Source organism: Leuresthes tenuis, unplaced genomic scaffold (assembly GCF_036924035.1).
Source record: "Leuresthes tenuis unplaced genomic scaffold, fLeuTen1.0.hap1 SCAF_14, whole genome shotgun sequence".
Classification (NCBI taxonomy): Eukaryota; Metazoa; Chordata; class Actinopteri; order Atheriniformes; family Atherinopsidae; genus Leuresthes; species Leuresthes tenuis.
Window position 1 is genome coordinate 31,934,913 of NW_027325368.1, and position 16,564 is coordinate 31,951,476.

The 16,564-nt window shown below is 45.2% G+C and overlaps 1 protein-coding gene across 4 annotated transcripts in view; it reads right to left on the bottom strand.

The window, feature by feature from the left end:
• Positions 1-2,106: 2,106 nt before the first annotated feature.
• The window catches only part of tmem68 (transmembrane protein 68), a 41,419-nt gene continuing 26,961 nt past the window's right edge, over positions 2,107-16,564 (bottom strand). For all 4 annotated transcript variants that reach the window (XM_072363579.1, XM_072363577.1, XM_072363578.1 and 1 more), the window contains one exon: positions 2,107-2,674. In XM_072363579.1, coding sequence (XP_072219680.1) covers positions 2,570-2,674 — 105 coding nt within the window. In that variant the 3' untranslated portion in view covers positions 2,107-2,569. The remainder of the gene's footprint in view (positions 2,675-16,564) is intronic.

A 16,564-nucleotide genomic window follows, 5' to 3' on the forward strand; every position in this document is an offset into this window, starting at 1 on the left:
CTGCCCAGTTGATCTCTCTGAGCTAACAACAGCAATAGTCTCTTCTAAACCATCAACTTGTATTTTAGACCCAATCCCAACCAGACTGTTCAAGGAGGTTTTCCCCTTAATTGACACTTCCATATTGGATTTGATCAATCGGTCTTTGTTGACAGGATATGTACCTCAGACTTTTAAGGTTGCTGTAATTAAACCTTTACTTAAAAAACCTACTCTTGATTCAGAAGTGTTGGCTAATTATCTACCTATATCCAATCTCCCTTTTTTGTCTAAAGTTCTTGTAAAAATAGTTGCAGCTCAACTTTGTGATCATTTACAAAGAAATAATCTGTTTGAAGAGTTTCAGTCAGGAGTCAGGAGTTCTGTTCTTGGACCAATTCTTTTTACTTTGTACATGTATTTCCTTGGCTTCTAGTTCTACAGTGAGGAACCTTGGAGTTATTTTTGACCAGAATTTATCATTTGACGCACATATAAAACTGGTTTCTAGGACTGCCTTCTTTCACCTTCGTAATATTGCTAAAATCAGGAACATCCTGTCTCAGGGTGATGCAGAGAAACTAGTCCATGCATTTGTTACTTCAAGATTGGACTACTGTAATTCCTTATTATTGGGCTGTCCCACATATTCTCTGAAAAGCCTCCAGCTGATCCAAAATGCTGCGGCCAGAGTTCTGATGAGAACTAACAAGAGAGATCGTGTTTCTCCAGTTTTAGCTTCTCTTCATTGGCTCCCTGTTAAATTCAGAATAGAATTTAAGATTCTTCTCCTCACATATAAAGCTCTTAATGACCGAGCTCCATCATATCTTAAAGATCTCATTGTAAGATATTTTCCTAACAGCGCACTTCGCTCCCAAACTGCAGGTTTACTTGTTGTTCCCAGAGTTTCTAAAAGTAGAATGGGAGGCAGAGCCTTCAGTTATCAGGCCCCTCTCTTGTGGAATAAGCTGCCAGTAAATGTCCGGGAAGCAGACACCCTTTCCACTTTTAAGATTAGGCTTAAACTTTCCTTTTTGATAAAGCTTATAGTTAGGGATGGCTCAGGTGATACTGAAACATCCCATAGTAAAGCTGCTATAGGCTTAGACTGCTGGGGGACCTCATCTGTCACACCTTTCCTCACTTTGCTCTCTTTTTCCCCCTGTTTAATTTCTCAAATGATATTATGTACATGTGACATTATTGTGGTTATTAACTTGTGTTTCCCTGTTCCAACAGATATCCTTTGAATGGTGTTATGGTGTTTTCCCCCCTCTTTTCTGTCTTCTCGAACCCTAGCTGGTCGAGGCGGATGGCCACCCTTCCTGAGTCTGGTTCTGCCAGAGGTTTCTTCCTGTTAAAAGGGAGTCGTTCCTTTCCACAGTCGCCACAGGCACGCTCAGGACGGGAGATTGGACTGAAGACAAGTTTCGGTGCAATCTGTTGGTTTCCTTAGCTAGGATCTTGTTTTTTTAATTGGCTCTATATGAATGAATTGGATTGTGATTACAATGAATTGAATTCCAATTGGCTTGAATTGGACTATATTACTTAAGTGCCTTGAGATGACAATTGTTGTAAATTGGCGCTATATAAATAAAACTGAATTGAATTGAATTAAAATTTGTTTTTTTAAATGTAAATCTAATTTAAGGTTGTATTTCCCTAATTTTAAGACTTGGTAAGGACCAGATTATCTTTTATAATACATAAAACCTTAGAATTGAAAGGGAGTCCCTTTTTTTTGACAAGACATTACATATTGAAAGTCGTTTTGTGTCAGTGAACGTTAACTGAGGCATTTCATGTGGTCATATTTGCCTTTTCATAGTTATTAATTGTTCTAATGAAAAAGTTCCTATATACTTTTTTTGCATTTACAATGAGAGACTCTCTCCATCTCCACACACTCAAAAACACACGTACTGAGTTGAGGATGAATTTGATTGACAATATTATTTTCAAATGTTTGATAATATTGTCATAATGAATTCTTTTCAGCATATATGTGTTGTAAGATAATCACATCAAACACTGTTTGCTCCTAATTTACTGAAACATATAAAGATGATTAAGTTACAATTAAAAAAGCTGTTACTTATAATCATAATCATTTCAATTAAAAACTGGACAATAAAGCAAATTTATTGATTAGCCAACATGAATCTCTTGCATGATCTTATGTTTCATAAATAAACTGCATACAAAGCACTTTTTCAGAATAACTCCAATAACTTATCTGATGACATGAGAATAGTTTGTGCAAGTGTGTACAAAAAAGTATTTTCCTTTCCATCCTCTTTGAGGTATAATAACTGTTAAGTCCAAAATCACTTCATAAAGTCAGAGTGGATGAAAAAGGGAGTGAACATACACAAAATTACATATCAGATGAGCAGTACAAAACAATACATTTAGAGGGAACTTTAGTTGGAGCCAGTGGTGTTTGGGGGTAGTGAAAAAAGACTGACTGTGCAAGCACTTCAGCATGTTAGGCCACCAATCCTTTACATACTGGTGTCATCTGGGCCAATTTAACATGCTGACTTGGTCACAAAATGGACATTTGTTTTCTGTACTGCCGATGTTAATGGTCTTTGTGTTTGGTGTGGAATCTCTCCAACAAGGCTCTCAGGATACTCCCTGGTATCTTCTGGTGCTTGTCAATCAGAGACTGGACTGCCTGCTGCACCTGCAAAATAAAAAACAGAATTAACAAGGCAGCATTTTGTACATTATAAAAGACTGATGCTTTACGGAACGATTTACATAAATGCAAACATGTATAACAACTCAGAAACTTGCATTATTCAATTCAGTTTATTTATATAGCGCCAATCACAACAAATGTCACATCAAGGCACTTCGGGGTCTACATTACAGTAGTTCTTGAGATAGGTGACTTGCACTCACAGAACAGGTTATTGGGATGTTTGGTTGTGCTCCATGTAAAATGACTTGCAATCACTTTTGGTAGTGATTTTCTCTACAAAATAAAAGTATGTAACCTGTACACCTGGCATTAAACGTAAAATCCTGCAGACACATATCAGAGCTTTCAGACTGGATCTTTAGCTGATGCTGAAATCAAAAAATGCATTTCTAATGAATGATAGCTGCACACAGACTGACGTGAGTGTTTCTAAAACTGCTGATCTGCTGGATTTCTAGACATTGGACTTTTAAAAAAAACATCCCTATCCCTGTTCGGACCAGACAAGTGGGAGAAAACAAGCAAGAGCAAGAGCAAAACAGTCAGTTAGAGACAAGAGGTGATGTTACACTGAACAAATGCTGTAACGGAGTAAAGTTTGTTAAACATAATATGCCTCAAGTGCTTTCAAATTGCAGAAAACAGAACAGAAACAAAAAGAAAAGCATTATAAAAAATGGCCAAGAATTATGTCTGAGCTATGGCACAGTAAAAGAGCCAAAATTGGGACTACAAAGCAGCCACTATTCTAAACCATTTCAACTGTATATTGCAGAGACATCAAATTATGCCAATAGCACCTGTAGACAACTAATAGCTTACTATAGTGCCAAATTGCTAAATAGTCAAAAGACTATTTTGAAAATGACCACGGGACATCCAATTAAACCTTGTATTAAATACATGCCATGCTCACGAGCCTTCACCTTGTTTTAAAGAAAGTCAGAAATCAGGCTATGAAGTAATATTTTCAGCAATTGGGTTAACTATTCAAAGGTTCAGCTCAATTAAACCAGCAGTGTGAATGGTGTTACCAGCTGAAGGTCGCCTCGTGACTCCAGACAACAGATGGTTCATGTGTGAGAACACGGAATAATGCAGGCTATGCTATGAAACAGTTAAGTACAAAAAACATTTACTGAGAGAGTTAGGGAGATCTAATTTACTAACTTTTTCAGCCATGAGCTGCACAGCTTGGAGAAATAAAGGCCTTCAAAGCTGTCAGCAGGCTAGAAAATGGAAAACATTTAACAGAGTAAAGGTGGTACAGTGTAGAATGCAGTAGATCTACATATGCTGTTTGCCAGCCATGCCGGTTGATATGTCTTACATGAAGAAAAGTAGTTTTTTGTTCTATAGCAAAATGTAAATTACCTTAATATCAAACCACCTTTTTAGAACTGTAATGAGAAGAGTGTCCTAAATGAGTCCTCCTCTGCATTTCCTGTAGAGGTAATAGCTGTTATCTCCGCTGGTTCTTTACCTGACATCAACCCCATATCATTAATGATGGTGATGAAATGTGCTTCTTTTATTAAAGCAGTCATCTTTTTATTGTTTCAGTGGTCCTGCAGTTCCAGCATCATCTCCTTGTCCAAAGCAGATTGATGAATCATCACTGATAGTCACTTTCATCCAACCATCCACAGTCCACGACTGCTTCTCTTTAGCCCACAGTAGACTTGTTTAGGTGTAAATGATGGTTTGGCTTTTGAAAATTCATAGGGGGAGCTAAAGAGCCATTTTGCTCCAGCAACACACGATATTCTTCACATACGTACAAGGTCGTCAGTGTGGACGTGAGTGCCAAGTTTCATGACCTTGCCATGACAACATGGCTTTCAATCCACAAACACCATCAACGATCTTCACCGCCTGGCCACGCCCACACCGTTTAGACTTTGGAAAACATTCTCGTAACTTTTAATCCCCCATGGCAGAAGAGTAATCTGACCAAGTTTAAAGCCGTTAACATTAAATCTGTAAGAGGACTTCGATCGTATGCGAGGTGTGGAAACAGAGGGACGTTTCCAGCCACCAGCAGGTGGCGCTATAGATGAGTGTCACTATGCATATATGTACGCAGTCAGGGCAGAGTCCCCGGCAATGTATAGAGAAGTCATAAGTGATAATTATATAATTGTTTAGTTATAATTGTGCAGTTTCCCCCCACGACTGGTGCCCCTGGCAAAACTGGCATGGTTTCATAAACAACTGCTGTTTCACAGCTCGGGCCCTAAAAAGTATGACAGCTAACTTAAAGTTAAGACTTCTTTTATTTTCATCAAGCCTCTGCCTCGAGTGTGCTGTTCATTTTTCTTTACTATAAACGCAAGATGTACAACAGGTCCCAAGACACTCCTGCAGCAAACTCAAGTGTGGAATTTAATACAAACTTAAGACTTTAAATGACTGCAACATTCTTTTGTGGGGATGGTCAGTGTGGAAACGGATCCTCTCAGGAGAGTATTGTGGAAAACCAGAACAGGACACTTTCGACCTTATCTGGACAAAGTAAACAATGGTGACATTCGCCCTGACTCTGATTCAAGCCAGAGACAGTCGCTGCATGGACCTTTCAAAAGGATCTCACCCAGAATCACTTTTTAGCTGAATCTTGAAACTGTATTAAATGTGCTCTATATCTTTGTACAAGTTCTTTCATGTTCTCAGTGATATCACAAGCTGCATTTTAATACCTTTTTCATGACCGTACGTGGAAGAATAACGAAGAAATCTTTATTTTGGAAAATGAGTAATCGGTCCCCGAGTGGTCCGTAGTACTGAATAGTTAAACCCAAAATGAAGTCTACAACTTTTATATGACATGTGACATTTATATGAAATAATGCAACTGTTAACCAATGCTTCCTGTTGTTTCTTACTGTATTCCATGTTGTTAGAAAAATGATAAAATTATATAGTTATACTATGAGAAAAGCTGCAAGAATAAGAGTTTCTGTGATGTGGGGAGGCCTCCTCCTGTCTTTTGGTTCTCATAATACTATGTAGCAAGCAAAAGTGTTTTGAACTCCATCCATCCATCCATCATCTGCCGCTTATCCGGGGGTCGGGTCGCGGGGGCAGCAGCTTGAGCAGAGAAACCCAGACGTCTCTGTCCCCGGCCACTTCCTCCAGCTCTTCCGGGGGGACCCCGAGGCGTTCCCAGGCCAGCCGAGAGACATAGTCTCTCCAACGTGTCCTGGGTCTCCCCCGGGGTCTCCTCCCAGTGGGACGTGCCCGGAACACCTCCCCAGGGAGGCGCCCAGGGGGCATCCTAACCAGATGCCCGAGCCACCTCATCTGACTCCTCTCAATGCGGAGGAGCAGCGGTTCTACTCCGAGCCCCTCCCGGATGACTGAGCTTCTCACCCTATCTCTAAGGGAGAGCCCAGACACCCTGCGGAGGAAACCCATTTCGGCCGCTTGTATTCGCGATCTTGTTCTTTCGGTTACTACCCACAACTCGTGACCATAGGTGAGGATGGGAACGTAGATTGACCAGTAAGTAGAGAGCTTCGCCTTCTGGCTCAGCTCCCTCTTCACAACGACGGGTCGGTGCAGAGCCCGCAACACTGCAGAAGCCGCACCGATCCGCCCGTCAATCTCCCGCTCCATTCGTCCCTCACTCGTGAACAAGACCCCGAGATACTTGAACTCCTCAACTTGGGGAAGGATCTCATTCCCGACCCGGAGAGAGCATTCCACCCTTTTCCGGCTGAGAACCATAGTCTCGGATTTGGAGGTGCTGATTCTCATCCCAGCCGCTTCACACTCGGCTGCGAATCGCTCCAGTGAGAGCTGAAGGTCACGGCCTGACGACGCTAACAGAACCACATCATCTGCAAAAAGCAGAGACCCGATTCTGAGGTCGCCAAATCGGACACCCTCAACGCCCTGGCTGCGCCTAGAAATTCTGTCCATAAAAGTTAGGAACAGAATCGGTGACAAAGGGCAGCCCTGACGGAGTCCAACTCTCACCGGAAACGTATCCGACTTACTGCCGGCAATGCGGACCAAACTCTGGCACCGGTCATACAGAGACCGAACGGCCCCTATCAAGGGGTCCGGCACTCCATATTCCCGGAGCACCCCCCACAGGACTCCACGAGGGACACGGTCGAACGCTTTCTCCAAGTCCACAAAACACATGTAGACTGGTTGGGCGAACTCCCATGCACCCTCCAGGATCCTGCCGAGGGTATAGAGCTGGTCCACTGTTCCACGGCCAGGACGAAAGCCACACTGCATCTCCTGAATCCGAGGCTCGATTATCCGACGGATCCTCCTCTCCAATACCCCCGAATAGACCTTACCAGGGAGGCTGAGGAGTGTGATACCCCTATAGTTGGAACACACCCTCCGGTCCCCCTTTTTAAAGAGGGGGACCACCACCCCAATCTGCCAGTCCAGAGGCACTGTCCCCGATGTCCACGCGATGCTGCAGAGGCGTGTCAGCCAAGACAGCCCTACAACATCCAGAGCCTTGAGAAACTCAGGACGGACCTCATCCACCCCCGGGGCCTTGCCACCGAGGAGCTTTTTGACCACCTCGGCAACCTCAGCCCCAGAAATGGGAGGCCCCGTCTCCGAGCTCTCCGACTCTGCCTCTTCCGAGCACGTGTTGGTAGGATTGAGGAGTTCCTCGAAGTACTCCCCCCACCGACTCACAACATCCCTAGTTGAGGTCAGCAAAGCCCCGTCCCCACTGTAAACAGTGTTGACTGTGAGCCGCTTCCCCCCCCTGAGACGCCGGATGGTGGACCAGAATCTCTTCGAGGCCGTCCGGAAATCGTTCTCCATGGTCTCACCGAACTCCTCCCAGGCCCGAGTTTTTGCCTCAGCAACCGCCGAAGCCGCAGCCCGTCTGGCCCGTCGGTACCTATCAGCTGCTTCCAGGGTCCCACTGGCCAAAAAGGCCCGATAGGACTCCTCCTTCAGCTTGACGGCTTCCCTCACCACTGGTGTCCACCAGCAGGTTCGAGGGTTGCCGCCACGACAGGCACCGACCACCTTACGGCCACAACTCCGATCAGCTGCCTCGGCAATGGAGTCACGGAACATTGCCCATTCGGACTCAATGTCCCCCACCTCCCCCGGGATATGGTTGAAGCTCTGCCGGAGGTGGGAGTTAAAGCTCCTTCTGACGGGGGATTCTGACAAACGCTCCCAGCAGACCCTCACAATACGTTTGGGCCTGCCAGGTCTGATCGGCATCCTCCCCCACCAGCGGAGCCAACTCACCACCAGGTGGTGATCAGTTGACAGCTCCGCCCCTCTCTTCACCCGAGTGTCCAGGACATACGGCCGCAAGTCCGATGATACAACCACAAAGTCGATCATCGAACTGCGGCCAAGGGTGTCCTGGTGCCAAGTGCACATATGGACACCCTTATGTCTGAACATGGTGTTCGTTATGGACAGTCCATGACCAGCACAGAAGTCCAACAACATAACACCACTCTGGTTCAGATCGGGGGGGCCGTTCCTCCCAATCACACCCCTCCAGGTCTCACTGTCATTGCCCACGTGAGCATTGAAGTCCCCCAGCAGAACGAGGGAGTCTCCGGTAGGAGCATTCTCCAGTGCCTCCCCCAGAGACTCCAAAAAGGGTGGGTACTCTGAACTGCTGTTTGGCGCATAGGCACAAACAACAGTCAGGACTCGTCCCCCCACCCGAAGGCGGAGGGAGGCTACCCTCTCGTTCACTGGGGTAAACCCCAATGTACTGGCACACAGCCGGGGGGCAATAAGTATGCCCACACCTGCTCTGCGCCTCTCACCACGGGCAACTCCAGAGTGGAAGAGAGTCCAACCCCTCTCAAGAGGACTGGTTCCAGAGCCCAAGCCGTGCGTCGAGGTGAGTCCGACTATATCTAGCCGGAACCGCTCAGCCTCGCGCACCAGCTCCGGCTCCTTCCCCAACAGAGAGGTGACATTCCACGTGCCAAGAGCTAGTTTCAGTAGCCGAGGATCAGACCGCCAAGGCCTCTGCCTTCGGCTGCTACCCAGCTCACATCGCACCCGACCCCCTTGGCCCCTCCCACGGGTGGTGAGCCCGTCGGAAGGGGGACCCACGTCATCATTTCGGGCTATGCCCGACCGAGCCCCATGGGCACAGACCCGGCCACCAGGCGTCCGCTGCCGGGCCCCACCCCCGGGCCTCGCTCCGGGGGGAGGCCCCGGTGTCCCATATCCGGGCAAGGGATCACGAGGTCCAAATTTTTTGTTCATCATAAGGAGTCTTTTGAGCTGTTCTTTGTCTGGTCCCTCATCTAGGATCTGTTTGCCTTGGGTGACCCTACCAGGGGCTTAAAGCCCCGGGCAACATAGCTCCCAGACTCATTGGGGCACGCAAACTCCCCCACCACGATAAGGTGACAGCTCAGGGGGGAGGTTTTGAACTCGTCTTCCCATAACATTAAATGGCTAGTAATGCCTTTTCCCATAACAATGAATGTCCCTTTTCCATAACATTGTGTGGCTAGCAAGCATAAACAATATAAATAGCAGTAGTACCATTTTGTTAGCAGACAACTCTGAGCCAGCTTCCTGACAGGTTGTGCGGACTTGTCTCTTTCTTACAAGAAATAAATGTTTAGTGTTAATCGTATCCAGCGACTCTGAGCCTGATTTTGAGAGAATTTTTCTGACACGGTTAACACAGGAAAATAACATTGTTTGGTTCGTTATTCATACGTCATAACTTTACAGATATCCATCTGAATTTTGAGACTCATAATCATTACCTATGTTATGTTATTTTTGATGTCTTTATATCCTAAGTTTATGCTATATCTTTAACCTTTATATCTTAACAAGTTATGGTGTTTTTAGAATCCTCTGAACAAATGTTTATGAAACAGAGGAATGAAGAAAACAAATTCCTTTGTTTAATCCAAAGTCTTTTACAGATGGGATTAGCTCGTATTACAAAAGACGCCCAGGCAGACGTCACAACAGGCTCAGACATACCATTGGCTGAAAGAGTAGCGTAAGCCTACGTCATGCCCCGTCTCCGCTAGTCAAAATACGGAACCCGCGAGGAAAAGTCAGAAGAGGATAGTTTTGCAGAGTTAAGAAATGAAGTAACCAGAAAGATGGCAGGAGGGGGTGATGACAAGGAAGAACAAGATCCGAACAAAGAAAGAACAGGGTGAAAGAACAGAAAGGCAGACGCTTTTGTGTTTGTCGTTCGTCCGTCATCATCCTGTCTCCTGTTTATGTCGCACGTTTTTTTCCCCTCCACTCCTCCTCATAAGCAACCGGTTGGTAAGCAACCAAAACCAATTCCAACACTTCCACAATTTTTGTCACTTTGTGGTGAATTCCTCTACACCCCGTCCCGCCCCCTTTGCATGGAGAAGCAGCGACCTGCCTCAGACAGCTTGAATGTCCCTAAAGTCACCCACGACAAAAGAAGGCTGTGAGACGTGGAGCTGAGAGGGACCCACTCGGACCCGCTGCCAATCACCTGGTGTTGAGCTGGCTTAACGGGACGGAGGTGTCAACCAAGTAAGATCTGCGCTGTTCTTACATTTCAGACGGTATGCGGTGGGTGTCGAGAGAATTCACTGTTAAAATGATAAATTAACCCGAGCTGTCAGCCTTTAAATTCAAATAGTAACAAAGCTCGACTATTTGAATGATTTCTGTCTCCATCCATCCCCTCCCCTTAGTTCTTTTCAATTCACTAAGTGTTTCTTATATAATCATCCATATTCAAAGCATTTCTCCTGTTGTCTTAAGGTTCATGTCTTTGGTCATATCATTGTAATAAATGGTTCATATATATATATATATATATATAAAAAATCAACTGATTTTTGTGTATGTGTTCTTTATGTATGTGTGAGTCCAACAAAACGAGAATTCACGAGTAGCGACTATATGAGACTGGAATGTATTAGTTATTAATTAATAATTGATTATTAATTTAACATACCAGAATGGTAAGATTCTGTCTTTTTCCTTCGATTGAAGGTGGTGCCCTAAAACAAGGTTAAATAAGGCTTATTCAGATAGTGAGACCTTTCGGATAAATCCTTATATCTGATATATATTTAAATATTTTGATGGTAAACTGATGTAAAACGCACATTCAGTTCTATACATTACAATGTTTTTATTGAATAACTTCTCACGTTATCCAGAAAGAAATTTCAGCAGAACATCATAATATAGCAGAACTGAAGAAACAAACAACAGCACAACACATGAACAGAAGCCCCATGAACACCACACACACACAACACAGAGGGAGCAACCGCACCCCAAGGCCGACAGGACCATGGCCAGGACCCACAACTTTCACTCGTCGTTCCCTAAATTCCGTAATTTTTTACTATTTTGATGCACTCTCCTCCAGCATCCGCTTCTGCTTCATTCTGGCTTTTTCGGCCCCTCCTTTCTCTTCTTTCCCTCCATCAGGTGTAACACAGAGCAAAACTAACACGCAAATCCGATTCCTCTTCAACCGTTTTGTTTTTGTTTATCTGGACGACATTTTAGTTTTTTCTAGCACACTGGAGGAACATAGCAAGCACGTCAGATTAGTTCTCCAAAGATTGCTTGAGAACAGATTATTTGTCAAGGCTGAGAAATGCGAGTTTCATGTCCAGTCAGTCTCTTTTTTGGGCTTTGTCATTGAAAGAGTTCAGATTCGCTCTGATCCAGCCAAGGTAAGGGCGGTGGTTGAGTGGGCAGCACCTGAGAACCGCAAGCAACTTCAGCATTTCCTTGGTTTTGCTAATTTTTACGGGCGCTTTATTAGGAATTTTAGTAAGGTGGCTGCACCACTCACCCAACTTACCTCCACCTCCAGCCCTTTTACCTGGACCTCTGAAGCTGCCCAGGCATTCTCAAGACTTAAAGAGCTGTTTTCCTCTGCGCCTGTTCTCATCCACCCTGATGCCTCTAAGCAGTTCGTAGTGGAGGTGGATGCCTCTGACAGTGGTGTGGGAGCCGTGCTTTCGCAGGTCTCACAACAGAAGTTGCATCCGTGTGCTTATTTTTCTCGCTGGCTTTCTCCGGCTGAGCGCAACTATGACGTGGGTAACCGGGAGCTTTTAGCAGTCGTTCTGGCATTAGAGGAGTGGAGACACTGGCTGGAGGGAGCAGAAATTCCATTTGTGGTTTGGACGGACCATAAGAACTTGGCCTACCTTCAGCAAGCCAAACGTCTCAATTCTCGACAGGCCAGATGGGCACTTTTTTTAGGCAGATTTAATTTTATAGACCTGGTTCCCGTAATTTAAAGCCTGATGCCCTTTCCCGTCAGACAGAGAGACAACCATTGACTGATCCTTCTGAGCCTGTGCTCCCTCCAAGCTGTTTTGTGGGAGCGGCCCATTGGGAGGTTGAGCAGCAGGTTAAGAGGGCCCTTTCCCGTTGTCCCCGTCCAGAGATCGGACCACCTAACTCTTTGTTCGTTCCAGAGGACGTTAGGTCTCAGGTGCTGCAGTGGGGGCACTCCTCTAGATTGGCCTGCCATCCTGGGGCGGCACGCACACTTGAGCTTATTCGACAGCGGTTCTGGTGGCCCACGCTGGTCCGTGACACCAATCAGTTTGTGGCAGCGTGCTCCGTCTGTGCCCGAGGGAAGGCCTCGCACCAACGGCCCGCTGGCTTGCTGAACCCTCTCCCCATTCCCTCAAGGCCGTGGTCTCACATCGCGGTGGATTTTGTCTCTAGTCTGCCTCCTTCTGCAGGTAACTCTGTCATCCTTATTGTCGATCGTTTTTCTAAGGCTGTGCATTTTGTACCACTGTCGAAGCTCCCTTCTGCTCTGGAGACTGCTGAGCTCTTGGTTCATCATGTTTTTCGTCTCCATGGTATCCCCATGGACATCGTTTCTGATCGGGGACCCCAGTTTTCTTCCCAGGTTTGGCGAGCGTTCTGTGGCGCATTGGGGGCGAGGGTTAGTCTATCGTCTGGGTACCATCCTCAGTCGAACGGCCAGACAGAACGGGCCAACCAGGACCTGGAGGCCACTTTAAGATGTGTGTGTGCACGTAACCCATCCTCCTGGAGTGTTCAGCTACCGTGGGTGGAGTATGCTCACAACAGTCTCTCCACATCTGCTACTGGTATGTCGCCATTCATGGTAATGTATGGTTTTCAACCCCCTTTGTTCCCTTCCCATGATGTGTCCGTCCCTTCTGTTCAGGAACACTTGCGACGAGTTCGCAGAGTGTGGCTGGAGGCTCGGGCTGCTTTAGTTAGGTCCGCTGCCCGGAACCGACTGTTGGCGGACCGTCGGCGTTCGCCCGCTCCTAATTATCAGCCTGGGCAGATGGTGTGGTTATCCACCAGGGACCTGCCTTTGCAGGTAGATTCCCGTAAGCTGGCCCCTCGTTTCATTGGTCCTTTTCCAGTGGTCAGAATCATTAATCCCTCGGCTGTGCGCCTTAAGCTCCCAGACTCCCTTAACGTACACCCCACGTTTCATGTGTCCCTCTTAAAGCCAGTCACCTCTTGTGCACTTGGTCCTCCAGCTGAACCTCCTCCTCCCCCCTGGTCGTGGATGGCCATCCTGCTTTCTCAGTTGATTGGATTCTGAATGTCAGACGTTGTGGCAGGGGTTTCCAGTATTTGGTTGACTGGGAGGGTTATGGGCCGGAGGAGCGTTCTTGGGTTCCACGTCGGTTTATTCTGGACCATGCCCTCATCACAGACTTCTACAGAACCCACCCTAACAAGCCTGGTGGGCCGCCTAAAGGCGGTCGTCGGAGGGGGGGTACTGTCACACCTGGTTCGTAACTCACCTGTGTTCCATCTTCCCTTGATTGCCCCGTTAGTTTAAATACCTGGTCTTCTCCGCCTTTCTTTGCTCGTGTGTTAATGTATTTGTTATGCCTGTTTGGTTCACTACCTGGATCCTGACCCTTGGTGTTTTGTGGATTATTTTCAGTTCTTGGATTACCTTGGTTTTTTGTTCCGGTTCTGCAGGCCGACTTCCCTGCTCACCAGGCCAGGTTTTTCCTCTGTGTGAGATTTTCTGTTAACCAATAAACTTTTGTTTGAACTAAGAGTTCTTGTTCTCCTGACTCTGTGACCGCACCGGGGCCCGCACTTCATTACGGTGTGACACCATGTATCACAAGATAGCAGACATTTACAAAGGCTGCAAATTTCTGAGACTTTGATGTTGACTTTGGAAAAAACTTTATCAAACTTGAGAAAAACTCATTTCTGTTGGTGTGACACTGAACTGAAGTGACTAACTGAAGCTTCATCTGTGAGGCAGAGATTATAATGATAAGGCTATCACTTTCATTTCAACCTTTGATATATAGCATAACACAGATTAACCTGATGCTGTTGCAAGCTTGTGTATTTCCAATTAGTCTATACTCACTAAAGTAAATGTCTCAAATACATAAACATGTTTAATTTGGCCTGATGATGGACTGGCGACCTGTCCAGGGTGTACCCTGCCTGTCGCCCAAAGACAGCTGGGATAGGCTTCAGCCCACTGCAACCCTGAATTGGATTACGTGGGTATAGAAAATGGATGGATGGATGTTTAGTTAGTTTTGTTACAGGAATCAACCACAGCTTCAATGTCCTCTGATTTACTGTATAAACAGATTAGAAAAAGTAATGATCAACTTCACTGACAGAGCCAAGAAAATCAAACTAACTAAAAAGTAAAATCAAGCTAACTCTGCATTCATCTTCCTTTTTTTTTTTACTAGGAGCATTCTGCAGCAGTAAAATCCAATGATGCGACAGTGTCTCTTGTTATTTTTTCATATTGCTCATTGTGGAAAAAGTGTGTTGTTATTTAGTTGCTCGTGCATCACGTGGTACCATAAAGGAAAACAGTGTTTGTTTGGTAGCAAAGCAAAGTTGTGAGGTGCAGTATCCCAGAAATGAGTATAAAAAGGTTGGGGTATGTTAAAGTGGGTTACAAGTACACAGTTTAAGGTTCACTGACTTTTCTAGTGTTGCTTTATAAGACATTTATTCATAGAGCAGCTGCATGCTTGATTACCGTAAAGAATAGATTTATCATAGCTAAAAAAGAAATAGGAGATTAACATTTAAATAACTTGAATTAAAACACCAGAGCACAGAGAATATGGGACTGATTTAACAAACCTGAAAGAAAATAAGTGGGATGTTAGTTGCTATGTTCTTGCTGATTACCACTGTGGTTTCCTGTTGAATATCTAGTATGGTCCAAATTAGGGTTAGCTAATCACACAAAATGGTGACAGGCCAGATTTCCCCGAAGGAATGTAATGAGGTGGAAGTTATGATTACACATTAAGTAAGGGTACTCCCATGTCCTCAAATTATTATGTCTATGCTGATACAGATGACAATGTTTATGGATTCATATCTTAAGCTGCCTTTCACTCTTTACTGGCCTTTGTTGATGTCACCTTTGCATTGTTGATTACAGGATGTTTAATTGATTATTACTGTGCTCTGCTTGAATCATGCAAATCCCAAGATGGGTCTGATCAAAGCATTTGGTCTTAGTGCCTTAAAACAAAAGAAAAAAGAAAGAAAAATGTATTCAAGAAAAGAAAAAAAAAGGGAAAATCTGCACAAGCTACTACGAGTGCCACAGCCATGAAGGTGGCCACCTGACAGAGGCTCAGTTTTAGTTTTTGTGTCTTGTTGATTGACAGTTGTAGCAGAAAACTCTTGGTTTTATGGAGACCTAGACTGTTGAATTTATGGTCCTCATAGTTAAGGGACACTGGAGCAGAGCCTACGCATCCTACAGTCAAGAGCTGAGCGGACCCCCAAGAGTAGACTTTCAGTTCCTGCCATTCCCCCATCAGTGATGGGTCCTCCATGTAGGGTACAACCAGCCATGCACAAGTGGTATCCACCTATTGTCTAACTAATGCATGCGGATGGAGGACCAGGACCAACAGGACCAGTGGTTTGAGGTGGCTTTTTCCTTGCCTTAGGTCTGGGTGCCCGGCCATGTCTCTGTCTGTGTGTGTGCATGTGTGTGTGTGTTTGTCTCCATGTCTCTCTGGGTATTTATGGGGGTGGGTGGGTGGGTTGGTATTTGTGTTTCTTTTAAAGTATGAAAGGTGCCATATAAATAAAATTTAATTTGATTTGATGATTTGAGGGCCAGACAGATCGCAACAGATGAATCAATGCCCAGGACCCCTTTGCTACATCATGCCAGGACAGATGAGATCCAGTGGAGTTACCAGCATAAACCTAAGTCCATAAAGATGCAAACTGCCATCTCATCTACTTTGAGAACGGACAACCCACATTTGACACCCGAACACTCATGCAGGTAATATCTATAGGACACAGACATATAAACGCACACACAAAACCATTTATATGTGAGAAAATCTGTTCGTTGAGCTTCACCTTTGCCACCCACATCAAATTCAAGTCACTGATGTTAGCCTACAAAGTGCCTCTACTTGAATGCTCTGGTAAAGTCACTCCGGTCGTAAAATGATTGTCGTCTGGCAGTGCCTATACCACGCTAAAGACAATCCAGACTCTTCATGTATCGTTCCCATGGTGGTGGAAAGACCTACCAAGTGCTACAAGAACAGCGGTGTCCCTGTCTATCTTCAAGAAACTCTTGAAGACCCAGCTCTTCTGAAAGCATCTCCTACCCTAGTACTTACCCTGAACTTCCCTACCCCCTCTACTGCACTTTCTCTTTCTGTTTGATTAAGTAATAAAGACAATAAAAATAGGCTACATCATAGGCCTGATACTGTATGACAAGACAGCTAAACAGTTATTGCAATATTTCCAGAGAGAACCAGGGTGTTTTCTGAAAAAAAACAAAACAGGTAAAGCCCACAATAAGCTCATCCTAGTTGAATTTTATAGAAAGGGGAGCTTGAGAGCACCGTGTTCAGT